This window comes from Aedes aegypti, chromosome 1, assembly GCF_002204515.2.
Source record: "Aedes aegypti strain LVP_AGWG chromosome 1, AaegL5.0 Primary Assembly, whole genome shotgun sequence".
NCBI classification, from domain to species: Eukaryota; Metazoa; Arthropoda; class Insecta; order Diptera; family Culicidae; genus Aedes; species Aedes aegypti.
This window is the reverse complement of record NC_035107.1, coordinates 301,355,898-301,370,956: the sequence shown is the minus strand read 5'-3', so window position 1 is coordinate 301,370,956 and position 15,059 is coordinate 301,355,898. Positions and strand designations below refer to the sequence as shown.

General features: G+C 38.5%; 2 protein-coding genes across 51 annotated transcripts in view; one reads left to right on the top strand and one right to left on the bottom strand.

The window, feature by feature from the left end:
• The window catches only part of LOC5573536 (modifier of mdg4), a 419,719-nt gene extending 413,122 nt beyond the window's left edge, over positions 1-6,597 (bottom strand). For 49 of the 50 annotated variants that reach the window (XR_002498736.1, XM_021838283.1, XM_021838280.1 and 46 more), the window contains exons 1-3: positions 6,420-6,581; positions 4,937-5,172; positions 4,497-4,639 (exon numbers count right to left, since the gene is read on the bottom strand). Coding sequence is in view for 49 of the 50 variants with exons in the window: in XM_021838283.1 (XP_021693975.1) it covers positions 4,497-4,639; positions 4,937-5,150 (357 nt within the window). In the remaining variant the exon portion in view is untranslated. Of the gene's footprint in view, positions 1-4,496; positions 4,640-4,936; positions 5,173-6,419 lie in introns of all 50 variants that reach the window. The other variant, XM_021838270.1, reaches the window with a different exon arrangement.
• A 3,885-nt stretch (positions 6,598-10,482) lies between these two features.
• On the top strand, positions 10,483-14,593 carry LOC5573535 (valacyclovir hydrolase). The gene is made up of 4 exons (XM_021838269.1): positions 10,483-10,715; positions 11,968-12,520; positions 14,117-14,372; positions 14,432-14,593. The coding sequence occupies exons 2-4, from the start codon at positions 11,986-11,988 to the stop codon at positions 14,520-14,522; spliced, it is 882 nt and encodes a 293-aa protein (XP_021693961.1). The 5' UTR covers positions 10,483-10,715; positions 11,968-11,985; the 3' UTR covers positions 14,523-14,593.
• The last annotated feature ends 466 nt before the right edge of the window (positions 14,594-15,059 follow it).

Sequence of the window (15,059 nt, the reverse complement as noted above, 5' to 3'; positions counted from 1 at the left end):
TAAAGTTTATAAAACATCATTGAAGATATTTCAGCTATGAAAAGTGTGTAGAACGCCTATCAAAATAAATATGACGGATCTTCAGATTTATAACATAGTCCTATCCTACGGAAATCTACTTCGAAATGAGCCGTTCGGAAGTCTGGTCATCATTTAGTTCCATAACTATGATGGAACAACGTCAAAATGATATTTTTGAAAATAAAAAAATGGGTTCCGATTTTGGCACGGTTCCGTTTTTGGCAACTGAAAATTTCGACTTTGTTGCCAAAAACGGAATCCCACTGTATATACTTTAAATGAAATGAAACAGGAATAATGCCGACACTTGTGACGAACCATACATAGTTTGTTTGAATATTACATAAAAGTAACGCTGTCCCTGAGGACTGAGGACCCAATTGGGTGTCTTAAATGTTTTATCATAGACATGAAACGAGCTCACCAGTTGGTAATCCGTCCTCGACTGAACACCAAGTCGGAGATGCGGAGAGTGTACCTGTTTGTGTGCGATGTAGTCGCGGTTGCCTACCTATCGGGGTTGTACAACCGTTTGTACATAGAATATGTGTTTATTTTATCTATATAAATAAAAATGGAATGATGTTTGTATGTCACGAAATGGCTTGAGAACGGGCTAACGGATTTTGTAAATTCTTCCATAGTTATGTTCCTGAAGTGTTCCGACGTGTTTGTGTATATAAAAAGCAAAGGATATTTAACGAGAAAGTTGAAAAAACAGGAGTGAACGGAACTTCCATTTTGCACGGGGCGTTCCATGGCGTTTTTCAACAGCCTACTTGATGGCAAGACGAAGTTTGCCGGGACCACTAGTCTTAAAATAATTTAATTTAATCGGTTCATCCATGCAACCGTTACAACACGTTAAAACCGTCAGAAATTTTTCAAACGTAAACAAAAACTTTTTTCAAATTTCTGAACTAAAGCGTAGATTTTTTTCGGTTTTCCATTGTCAATCGATTGATTAGGCTATGGGCAAGCATATTATACAACCAGTGTCGTGGACTTTGTCGCCAAACGGTAAAAAATGCCAGGTGTCCAAAGTATATACTTTGAGGGTCCAAAATGTATTGGTTTGTCCAAAATAATGAAAAACGGTGCTTCACAAATCAACACGATTCGACATTTTTTGGATCCTACATGACCGTATGGGCATTTTTAAATCGCAGAGGAAGTTTTTCTCTAAATTTTGACATGTTCTTTGACTTGATTACGCTGTGCAATGAATTCTCGCATAACTTCTGATCTCGCCCTAAAAGCCATTGGTAACCATGTGTGTAGCTCGTTGTTTCTGAGCATATGAATGAATTTTCATGTTATTTAATAACGCTATGGGGAAGAAAGGATCAACATCTACCAGCCCGTGATGTTGGTTTGGATGCTATTTCTTTCATTTGCTCAGAAACAACGAGCTACGCTCGTGGTTACCAATGGCTTTTAGGGCGTTATCTCAGAGTATGCGAGAATTGATTGGGATAAAAAAAACTAAAATCACTTCCTTAGGGGGTCCAAAATACTACCGTTACCCTACTGTTTCGTTTCATACCGTCCTTTCTTTCTTGCTGCTTGTGCATCGCGCGTCATAAATCGGAGCCTCACCGCAGCGAGCTGGTCTTTCAATCGGTAGTATATAACTTTAACAGCTGATTAATTCAAATGAACGACGTGGTGGTGGCCCTTATAGATTCTCTGACTTAATTTATTATTTAACAAAGTACATTACTATTGCAAAAAAATAATTAAAATCACTCCGTGATAGATCAAAATTGTTTGATCTAAGAGAATAAGGGATGGGGACTTTTCGATTATTCTCGAAGTGCAAATTTCAGCAGATCAGATCTCATCAGTCTTCCCAAACGAACACGTTGGTTCAGGCGGTTTCGTACTCTCCCTTGTACTGTTTTCGTGAGCAAACCGAAACGCTCGAAACTGAACCTAAACCCAAACATGCGTAAAGTGAACATCGGTGCGAACGCCGAACCATTTGTACCTCAATTGCAACCGCGGTTCAAATTTGGTGCTAATCTTCGGTTGCATCCGATATTCAGAACGATGACACAAACGGAGAAACAGAAAATTGTTGATATCCACGCTTATCAATTTCTACTTATCGTGTATTGTTGTTTGGTATAGTAAAATCCTTTTTTTTCATAAAGTTACCGCTAAATGTTATTTGAAGTATTGATCTTAGTTGATCTGCTTAAATGAAACATTTATTCAAGCCTCTAGGATCTTGCGATTTGAACCAAGAAGTTCCATATATGATCGTAGAAAAATATCTGCGTGGATTTCAACTGTTCCCTGTCTGTCTGCTTTGTGCCATTATTTGAACCCAAGTTAGAACCGAAGAACACATATCGGGTTCGGTTTGAAACACTGATACAGAGACGAAACGCGTTTGCGGTTCAACCAAAGACAAATTCAACATAAGTTGCAAGGTTCAAATCGAAGTTGTACATTGGTTCGGTTCATGGGAAGACTGGATCTCATATTATTGATCAATAACTGCGTCGGTCAAGTGCTTGCAGTCAGTTGGAATGAGGAAGGAATGTATTGCTATGGGATTGTATGGGATAGGGAAGAAATGTGATGATTGTTCGGTTCTAGAGATTAAGAATAATTCTGCATCTCCACAATCACCAGAAAAACGGTGTTTATTAGTGAGGCAGGAAAAAGATATCTGAGTAACCTTTGGTTGATGATGCAATCCTGAAGCCAAAGTACGACGGGTTTTAAACATAAATTATGTCAACACTTGTAGCACAGACAAACAGACGTAACAGCTAGAACAATAATAAATTTAAAACATAGTCACGTAAACATTTACGCCCAATGCTAAAAACCCCATTTAACATTTGACAGTTCAACAGCCGACTAAATTTGTTGAAAAATTGGTCGATTGTTGCACCGACCCTTATAAAAGTTTAACACAGCGATCAACTGACTAATCGCTAGATTAAATCGGGTGACCGAGGAAATCTGATGTTTAGTAGGTCAACTTGCTTGGATTTTACTTAAAATACCGATTTATGCACCTATTTAGTAGGGTTGCGTCGACCCACCCTATTAAATCGGGTGATATTCGGTTGATCCCTGTGTTAATTTTCCATAAGCGTCGGTGCAACAATCTATCGATTTTTCAACTAATTTAGTCGGCTGTTGAACTGGTCGGTGTTCAGACAGACTGGACCAAGTGCTTTTTAAACGATTTCAGAAAAACGTACCCCAAACATTCGAAATGTCAAAATTTTTGCATTGTTTGCTGTAATAATGGAACACATCTGTTTGGTTATACATCTGTATAAAAAAAAGGATTGAAAAAAATCAGAACTGATGCTGTCCTCTACGCATCTTTAGAACGCCAAAATGTCATCTAGTCCGGTCTGTCTGAACACCGACCAACTGTCAAATGGTTAATGGGGAAGACTTCATTTGGCCAACCGTGAACTAGGTGGCGGTAGTGAGCAAACGTCAAACTCGAACAAAAGTGATGCGAGCGCCACGAGTGGCCCGTCGGCCAACTACCAAATATTAGAATTATTCTGCTGTGCGATGAAAATAATTAGAGTGTTACGTCTGTTTGTCTGTTCTTGTAGTGACGAACCATCCAAAGTTCGTTTGAAAATTACATAAATGTAACGTTCCCACTAGGGACAATGGAAATTCGCGGCAAAATTCTTGAAATTTCGCGAGTGACTCAGGTGATAAATTACAAATTTCGCGGCTTTATCGCGGCCCCGTATTTTTGACCATACTTTACACAAAAATACACATTTTCAGTAAAAGAAAAAGCCTTTATATGTGTAAATTTCATGAAATTTCAATCAATTGTTTTTTCTTTACAAATTTAGATTATATGTTTGAAATAAAGGTGGTTTTTGCAAAATTTATAACGATAACTAGCAGGGCAACGTCGAAGTTAAAACTAAACAGTTATAAATTATTTATGAAACTTCGACTCCAAGATGAATAAACCATTTTCAGAAGCAATAAACTGGAATTTACCTTGTTGATCATACAAATTCTTCAAATTTAATTATTTTCGCGGCATTTCGTGGGATTTCCCGAATTTCGCGGCGAAGCCCAAATTTCGCGGAATTCGCGGCTTCCGCGAAATCGCGAATTTCCATTGTCCGTAGTTCCCACACTAAAAATTAGTTATAAGCATGAACAGTTGGTGATCCGTCGCTCGCCCCACAGGAGCATGTAACAAAGCCAACGGATCACAAACTACTCCACTCGATTTAAATATTGTTACACCCCAAAAAGTTTATAATTACCGGTAAGCACAAGTAGCTGCTTAAGTGTTTTTTGTAACTTGAGTGTTGCAATCGCAATAGACGGTGATGCGATTCCATACTTTTGCCGTGTGGAGTATATTATCAAATTCATGAGTTGTAATTATCTTTATACCGAGTTAACAAGAGTCCTGCTACCAGCCCTGTACTAGCTATATTTTGAAATAACAAACTTACCGTTTCAGTCAGTCCTTTAATTTGTAGCGCTTCCGCCGTACTGATAAACGCGGGCAGAGCATCCTGCTTCACGTTCACCTCCCCACAGTACATAAACTGGATGAGATCCTTCAGTGCCGAATGACTGACGTCCTTCAGGAAAACTGAGGAGAATAAGACAAGGGGGAACGAACATTGTAGATCGATCGAGTTCAAATCGTTTTCGCTGATTCCATCAATCGGTTTGAAATTGGATTTTTTCAATCAATTCCAATTCGGCCCCGATTCGCAGAATGCGAAGCCAATGCGCATGACCCCTGAGGGAGCAGCAGCTGAATCGATTTTCCTGGGCTGAACACAAAGACTGCATGGAAAATCGATTTCGCCAGCCAACTCCCATCAGCCAATCTGCTGACGAAGGCATACGAAAAATAAAAAAGAAAGGCTCAAACAATACTTACTGAATGCGTGCTGATTGGCAGGCATTTGGGTGAACATTTTCCGGAAGTACGGAGAGCATACTGATAGGATGAGTCTGTGTGCCTTAACTAGTTGACCTTCGGCGGCCAGTGTGACGTCCACCAGGTCGCCCCGGACGAGGGATTCATGGAATCCAGCTGATAGGTTTGTGTTGAAATTGTTCCAACACAACGAGAACTGTTCGTCGTCCGCCATCTTGTGGCGTGTGATTTGTTGGCTGCGGGAATAGAAGGGAAGAAAAGATAAAGAATGACCGTTAGCTATGCCGCTTTTGCTATGATTTCGAAACTTTGCATATGAGCGTCAATTTTGTACAGTATTGGACAATACAACGGTCAGCTTTGAAGCCTTGGATCTGAGTTGCGAATGGACCGATTTGAATGAAATTCTTCAGACATGAATTTCTAAATATATTTTAATAATAAAGTGATTTTCCAAGTTCAAAAACAATAACAAATTGACTAGTGATTTTTTTTAGACTAATTTTTATAATTGATAACTTTAAAATTGAAGGAATAGCTATCTGGTATCTATGGCAAAGTTGTAGATTTAGATAAGATGAACAAGTTTCAGTGAAATTTTCCTATTTTCAGATGAATCATTCAAATTCAAATTCCACTATCAAATTCCATATAATCGTTACTTTTCAACTCATGATTGGAAATTTCATTCAAATCGGTCCATAAACAACTGATATCGAAGCCTCTAAAGCTAACCACTTTATATGAAAAATCAAAAAAGTTGCAAATATATGGTCCAATACTGTATGCCTAGTTGAAACACAGAGAAAACCAATTTTATTGTATTCAACCGTAATTACAAGCTTACTAAATTTTATAATATTTTTGCTAAATGTTTTGCAACATCAAAATAATCGAGAAATCGATCAATATTCGAAATGTTGAAATTACGAAACAACATTCAAACCCAATTTACAATCGCGAAACCCCATGAAAATCAATCTTGTTCCGCCTTTCTGTAAAATTTTCCGGAATGAGCAACGACGCAATAAGCGAAACGCCATTACGCAGACTCCCGACGCAGGGCAAAGCGCTACGTAAAACTCCACAAAAACTTTTCCCCGAAACAACTATTTTCCATCAAAAAAACGGTACACAACTTGTTTACCAATAACCGAAATTGGAAATCGAAAAACAAAAATCCCCGCCATTTTTTCGAAAGTGCTGAACTTCAGCAAATCGACCAACGCGCGCGCTGGTTCGAAAATTTTTCATCGCATCGAATCGAGCCGCCATTTTCTTTTTCACCACCCCAGCCAATATGGCGAACACACAGCTCGACATCGATTTCGACTGCGCCAACTGTACTAAAAATCACCCCAAGTGGTGAAAAACCATCATGGCGACCCGGATTTCGAGCGTCCGGATGGCGTAGCCCTAGCGTTCCACCTGGGGGCCCCCTCCCGAAATCCATCAAATTCACGATTTTTTACCCGCTACTCACCTCGCTATACACTTTGCACTGTTTTTAGTGCAGTTTCACACTGGAAAATCGATACTTTCACGCTTTTGGGCTCTAATTTCTATATGGCGTTGGTACGCCGCTTTGCGACATGGACGACAGATACACACGTCTGCTCTCGAGCACGGTCACTTTTCGAATGATGCTTTTCGCCGATTCGAGCTCCGCTTGGCGGTGGCCGCCGCAGAAAGAAAAATCGAGCGGGTGAGAGAGCTGAGCGCGTCCGGGAGAGCAAAAGCTTCTCAAGCACGCTGAAAATTTATCATTTTCCGCATGTGTTTTGTAAATTATTCACCGTATTTTCCAATTTACCCAATGCCGATAATAACCAAAACTCTACTTTGTGTTCATAACTCACTTAATTTAATATTTTATTGACATTATTCATGTTGTCCACCATTTATAAATGCGGCTCCTGTGATAAAATCAATTTTCAAGCAGAATTTTACAATGGCGTTATTTTTTAGCGTGTTAGTTTGTCCAGCAAAGAGCGAGAGAAGAGAGGAAGCTTTCGCCCGTGCAGGGCTGCTTTTAAATTTGAACGGTCAACTGTCTCTTTTGAAAAATTTCACCTGCTCGAACAACCAACGTATATAGGGTAGGTGTTTCAATTTCGATTGAAATTCAAAAAGAACAGCGCAAACGCACTTAAAAACTATATCGCTGTTCGGTAAATTATTTTACGGTTGTTATTCAGTAAATCACAAAAAAATGCTGCGATTCCAGTATTTCCTGATAAAAAAACTGATTTTTCAGTATTATATTTCCTTATTTACTGAACACGGTAAACGCTTGTGCTGACAATAAATACCGTGAAATTACAAATTACCGAGAAAATGTGAAAAGTCAGTAAATGTTTGTACTGACTTTCCAGTACCACAGATTTTTTTAACTAGATTTCGTTAAAACGCAACAAAAACAAATACCTAACAAATTTCCAATCTGTCAAGAGAAAATTTTCTTCTAGTAAGAAGCTCCTGCAACAGAATGCCTCATTATCATAATTTTCACGGAATGGACGAACGGAAATTCCATTTTATTAGCATTTCTCCCCTATTGCTGCTCACGGTAAGTATTCAAAAATCTTTCGACGGACCAGAAACGCAGCTAAAATCGCACAGCATCGTACTGGCTGGAAAGATAGCATATCCTCTATTGTACAGATTTATTATCTTCCGTGAGATGTAACGCAACACCGACAGGTTACTTTTATTGCGCTATTCCCACCAAATCGAACCGCACAGTATGAAAGTGTGACGCTTACCGAAGTGTGATCATAAGTGCAACCATGTTGATCTGACACAATTTTGACATCGAATAATGTCAAAATTGAACGTCTGTTGTTTGATGCAAGCTCTGGACTGTGGACATTAAAAATGTTATGGTTAGTAACTTTTTCCGATATCAATAACGTCGCAGATGATAATCACTACATTTGGGAAATTTAAATTATGATATTTTTAATCCAATGTGATTCGAACTTTACCCTTGTTAATCCATAGTCACCTACATGTCTTAGATTTGATTTGAAAAACACTTGAAACATTTGTAAATAACATAAAAAAGACATGATATGTTTTGCTTGAACAAAAGCATACTCATATACTATTATTCGCATTGTTTTAAAGTTTTACTAATCATACTGGTCAACAATGTAAACTTTTGTACGATTTGTTGTTAATCAAATGTTCAATATTTTACTAAAATGATGGCTACAACCTATAGAAGCTTTTAATCAGTTAATTGTTAAACTTCTTATGAGTTGTAGAACAAAAGCTACTATATTTGCATTTTCGGAGGTTTATTCAGCTTTTATTCAAAACACAAACTTCAAGTGGACTAACAGCTTTTTTTATAAGCGGAAATTAATTTTATTCAATTAATGATTCAACTTAAAATTTGTTCAGCAATGGTTGCTGCTATATAGCATATGCAGCTTGTATTGAACACGTCTCGCATACTCTGAGATAACGCCCTAAAAGCCATTGGTAGCCACGTGTGTAGCTCGTTGTTTCTGAGCAAATGAAAGAATAAGCATCCAAACCAACATCACGGGCAGGTAGATAATGATCCTTTCTTCCACATAGTGTTGTTAAATAACATGAAAATCCATTCAAATGCTCAGAAACAACGAGCTACACACGTGGTTACCAATGGCTTTTAGGGCGAGATCAGAAGTTATGCGAGACGTAAGTATCTTAAAAGCTACCAATTGATCCTTGGGCATTTTATTATATTTCGAACGGATCATTCAAATATCCAATACGGCCGCTATGGAAAGCATAGATAGCGCCACCGTAGCCTTATGTGTTTGACAGAACAGCAATGCTGTCACAATAATGTCAGTTATTTATGTAAACTACCGATTTTCGTCAATTTGCATCTGTCAATATCGCTCATCTTGTTTTACTGGCTGAGTTCGTCATTTAAGTTTACATCTATTCTCGAACATCAACCTTATTTGTTTGAAAATCAATAATTTTTATGTTTCTACCACACATAATTTATATTGGAGAAGTCTTATTGAAAAAATATATGTAGTTTCACACATATCGGGCATACGTAAAATTGCTTCAGTGAATAAAATTCCGAAAGTAAGTCCAATGGAAATTAATTTAAGGTATTCCAACTTCCGGAAGAACTTCCTGATGGATCTACCAGTGTGAACTTTTCTGATAAACATCTGGGGGTGGAGGATTTTAGAAAAAAAAAAACTCCTAGATAAGCTTTCGAAGCTGTAAGATTTTGGCAAAGAGATAGTAATCAATGAAATCTGGTAAAAATAAGAAGTTGAATCATAATATCAGCTGTACTACAATATCACCATAATATTCAGTGTGAATGGATTTCGTGATACAGTTGTATGGTTGTATCACGTTGCTTGTATCATGATATTGTCGCACCGCCACCAAACCGGATCGTGCCAGTGAGACTCGCGTCTCTACGCGTCGCATTTTGAAATCAGTTTTTTAGTGTGGCGCTGCATTCTAACGATTACAGCGCACTATTCACATATTAGCCGCGACGCACGGGGCCCGAGAAAATAATAATTATAAATAAATGTTGGTCATGATTTCTACCGGATACATAATACAACTCCCTAGTCTGAACAAGGCATAAGCATAAGTTTGCAATTTTATTTGTGTAGTAATTTTTTGGCAAATAACACTCAGAAATAAAAATATTCTCAAAATAACTAAAGTTTATGCAATAATGATTATATTTTTTATTTCAACCTCCAAACGTCGTGATTAATATTTGAATAGTGCGCTGTGTTCATAAACATCGTAAGAATGCAGCGCCACACATGTCATTATGACAGTTATGTCGGGAACGAGTCACACGTCGCGTGTCCCACACGCGCGTTCCGATTTGGTGGGCGCGCGACAATATTATGTATCCGGTAGAAATCGAGACCAACATTTATTTATAATTATTGTTTTCTCGGGCCCCGTGCGTCGCAGCTAATATGTGAATAGTGCGCTGTGTTCATTAAAATCGTAAGAATGCAGCGCCACACTAAAAAACTGATTTCAAAATCGCGCGAGTTGAGGTGCGTCGTGAGTCTCACTGGCGCGATCCGGTTTGGTGGCGGTGCGACAATATTATGCTGTGAATTTCTACACTGTCTTTTCGCCTGGGTTGAAGCTTAGCGATGCATCAACCCAGGCGAATTCACAAATGGGAATAAAATTCCCTACAGAATGAAAGAGAGGCAGATAGAAAATAGTCATAAATTATTAAAATTTAGTAATTTTGTGACTACCCGTGTTTCTGAGTGAATCTTCAAGAAATTTTTTGAACGATTTCTTTTCAGTAGCAAAATAAGAATTTTAAGATTAATGAAAAATTCTTGACGTGCGCCGTGTTGAAAGATTTCAACTGTTTTATCCAACCCTACCATACAAGAAACTTGTTGCTCAAAAGCTCGAGCCTAAACTTTTTCGCCGCAAGTGGGAAAAGCTCCAAGGTTTATGTCTGTACTATTTTAAACACAATAAAACATTGCTACTCAGAAATATTTGACTACGAAAGAAGTGCAATTACAATCGATTTTGGATAATTCGGATTAGAAGTTTTGTGTGAAAGTTATGCAAATGCAAGATAAATATTTAATTTGTAATTTGTTTATTTAAAAATAACATTGAATTCTTGACGACATTCTGTTCATTTTTCACATTTTTATTATATATTCTATGTTGTAACAAGATTGCATAACAAAATCTTAATCAATAATAATCAACTGGTGCCGAAAGAACAACAAGCGAAAGCCGGTGATAAACTGCCCATACTCGCAAAACAGTCCCATTTGAATTTTCATCACTTTTGAGTTTTCGTCATGAATCATGTTTATTATTAGTGTACTTCATGGTATCACACTTAAAGTTGTATCTTTGTATGGACAAAATGCGAAAAAAATACCAAATCATGTGCGTCCCATATTGAAAGTACTCGCATAAGAGTCCCACCAGAAGATTACAACGAAATTCAAGCAAACCTATTCCTGTTATGATTGATTTAATCTTGCATCGTAGTTTTCATCCCATAAGCAAAAGAAATACTACACATTACAATGTTTTAAACCATTTTTATTTCATAAAAAATATGTTCTGCTTGACATAACTTGATATTTTTTTTCACAATGCTTCTGGTGAGATAAGTGGTAGAAACATGTCTAATCCTTATAAGACTCTAAATTAAAAATAATGTAAACAGCTTCCCTCCAAGTCAAACCTATAGCTGTTATAACATTCGACTTCTGGCCAATTTTAAATTAAATCTTCGGTAGGTTTAGCTTCCAACAACATGGAGAGGGAGGCTTTTGGGCCAACATGGGAAAGGGCACATCTCCACTGGTATGTTAAAATGCTGAGAAATAAGAAGGTCCAATAAGAAGGCAGCATTATGGATATTGAAGAAATGTCCAATAGCTTTGCCGAAACTAACCACAACTTACCCGCCTGAGTAGGTACATGTGTTTCAGATCCAACACAAACGTGCTGTAGTTGAATCCAAAGTACTTTAACTGTTGGCCGGCCGCAACGCTTCCATCGAACCCAGGAATGTCCTCAGGGCTGTCACTATCACCACCGTATTGTTTTATATTTTAAAGGTAGTATTTTATTGTATAATATTGCAATTAAAATATGAAAGCACTAATAGGAAAAGGAAAAGTGCTTTGGAATGTATAGAAAACTCTGCAACTAATGTGTCAAGGTGCGCGATTACAAAGTAAGCGAGTTCCTAGTAATGGGACTGGTATGCGAGTATATTTGAATGTGATGAGAAAAGTACTCGGATAACGAGTCCCACCTGCAAGAATCTTTAATTTGTACACAAAAAACAATCGCAATAACAATATTTCAGTAGTTGATCATTTTTTTAAACTCTTGTGATGATGTGTTGAGTAGTGCCACTAGAATTTTCTGCTGCCTGCAGCGACGATGCGAAATCTTCAGCAATAATGTTCAGTTGCGTTTTTCTCGACATGATGATTTTCCTAATGGGACTGTATTGCGAGTATGGGCAGTAAAGCAGTAAAACAAAAATGCAAATTTTCGGAGTTCTCCCGTTTCGCGTTTTAGCCAAACCCCTTGCCGGATGTGTTCCGGGGGCAGTCTCGACCGCCGCCGTTCGCTACCGGAGTACGTGTCCCCCGATTGAGCGGACGCTGCAAATTGGTAAGCACAAAATCAACTTCGTTGAAGCCGGTTCCGGCGAAAAGGGGCTAATCCTCCTGCCGGGAGCCTTGGGCACGGCCTGGACGGATTTCAAACCCCAAATCGAGCAGCTGCCGGCACTGCTTCCGAGCCATAAGATCATCGCCTGGGATCCGCCTGGCTATGGGAAATCTCGTCCCCCCGAGAAGGAATTCGGTCTGGATTTCTACGAGAGGGATGCGGAGGCGGCCTTCGGCTTGATGGAGAAGATGGGCTTCCGGGGGGCGATTTCCGTTGTCGGATGGAGCGACGGTGGCATTACGGGATTGATCATGGCTGGACGGAAACCTTCGCATGTGGAGAAGCTGGTCATTTGGGGTTCCAATGCCTACATCACACCGAAGGAGGCGGCGATCTATGAGAGTGAGTAGGGGGAGAGTTTACTGTAGTTGTACACTGAAACAAAATGCTTCGAGCGCTTTTTTAATTGTAATTGTATTTTTTTGGCCAAACCTTAACATGTTAGTTTTTATAACTTTAAATCTTGTCAGCGTCTAAACCGTTGATTTTAGCGATATAGTTTCCCGGACAATAAATACAATACAAAAATATAACGTATTATAACAATACCATTGAAAACACTGAAAATAAAATACTGTATATTGTCAATACAATTACAGTGTAATGTATTGTTTTGAACAAAATTGCTATTCAATTATTCACTGTATGGTATATGAGGTTTTTACAATATAATGTATTGGTTGTTAAGTATCAACAATGCATATATTGGGGGCCCAGATAGCCGTACCTAGCGGTAAACGCGCAACTATTCAGCATGACCATGCTGAGGGTCGTGGGCAGGCTTGAGAACTGTGATCACAATTTGCCACAGTTCATCGATTCTGCCAGTCAACCAAAACACAAAGCAGAAGCAGCATCAATATCATCAGGTGTTGCGCTGCCAACGGTTCACATACTGCTTGACTGTTTTTGTCTCTCCACTATGACCGTTTTCGGGCAGCCATCTCGAGGTGAATGATTGGAAAAAATGTAAAATAATTCAATCGCTAATATTTCGTTTGTGTTTTCAACTAATTGATATCTTTTAGCGTTAACAGCAAGAGCACAATCATTCCGTTGCGATACATATAAACAAGTTCAATTTCATGCTGCCTTTATCGAGCAAAAATGCAAAACCTCGAAAACCGGAAAAATCGTGTACTGTGCTCGAGTCATTTCGCATTCGGGTTTGGAAAAACGTTGCGAAGAAGAAGATTATAGTTTTGAAGAGCCGTGACATTTTTTTGTTTTGAACGGTCATGGTTTGCTTCGGATTTTGATGGTTGTGTAGAAAAATGTGAATGTCGTGGTAAATGTTTGCTACAGTACATTTCTCATCCCTGGTCGTGGGTTCGAAGCCCACTGGTCGAGGATCTTTTCTTAAAGGAAATTTTCTCGATTCCCAGGGCATAGAGTATCATCGTATCTGCCACACGATATACACATGCAAAAATGGTCAATCGGCAACGAAAGCTCTCAGTTAATAACTGTGGAAGTGCTCATAAGAACACTAATCTGAGAAGCAGGCTTTGTCCCAGTTGGGACGTAACGCCAGAAAGAAGAAGAATGCATATATTGATGTTTTCTCATACAAAGCTTTTGAATAAAACATGCTTTCCTAGAACAGAAAGTACTGAGTACTCTTACACTACCTCTCGGAAATTTCCAGTACTCTGAAAATTTCCCCAAGGATCTGCAGATTTTTTCCCACCAATTCGTCCAATTATTACTCTAGCTAGGCGATCTAATGAATGAGTCCTAGAATCGTTTATTAATTTTTATAGGAAACATTACAAGATTTCCCCCATGAGTTCTTCCAATCTTTTCATATGGATTGTATGATATACCGCACATACCATACTAACATACCACATCGCTAAAATCTACGGTTTAGAAGCTGTTCACAAAGCGCAAGAAATCGAAAAACATATTTTAACACTGCGCGTTGCGTTTCCGTAGACATCAGAGACGTGAGCAAATGGTCGGCCAGGATGCGCGAACCGATGGAGAAGGTTTACGGAGTGGACGGCTTTCCGAAGGTTTGGTCGGCCTGGGTCGACGGAATGCTGGGAATCTACAAGCAGCGCAGTGGGGACATCTGCAAGGAAGTTTTGGGCCAGATTCGCGCGCCAACGTTTATCCTTCATGGTGCCAAAGATCCGATGATCGTACCGGAACATGTGCCCCATCTGCAGGGCTCCATAGCTGATACTTCGTAAGTATTATGTTACTTATCTCATGCATGACTGGTAATGTTATATTGTCTTTCGTTAGGCTTCATGTGTTCGATGAAGGTAAGCACAATATCCACTTGAAGTATGCCGCGGACTTTAACAGGCTGGTGAGTGATTTTATCAAAAAGTGATTTGAGCATTTAGTAGTTTAGTAGTGTTTCATTCTTGTTTGAAATTTTGAAAATATTTATCATGAACGAAATTTGTAACGTTATTTTTTCCGAAATCCTTTGAAGAGGTCTTATAAAGTGCTTCATTATTGAATTGAGTTTTTTCTTCAGCCTAAGCAATCGAATTTGAAGTTGGTCCATTTTCACACTTACCAAGATCTGTCTAGCTTGAAGCCTGGAATGCCTGGTATTGCCCCAGTAATTATGTATACGTGAAACTTTTCCTGGAATTGTGTGTTCCACTATAAAATGTTTTTTACGTTCCATAAGATATTTCTCTTAAAATTCCATCAACTGGTCTATTCAAACTTTGCTTGATTCATTCCAGGGTTTACACATGTAATATTACACAAAATTCCTGCCAAAGTAGTGTCATAAAAATAACTTATTTCCGTTAGTAATTTATTCAAAAAGTCGTGAATGAATTATCTTTTTAATATTTTTTCGGTTTGTACATCGCTCAAATTTTGCATTCAATAAATTCGTGTTCCAAAACTA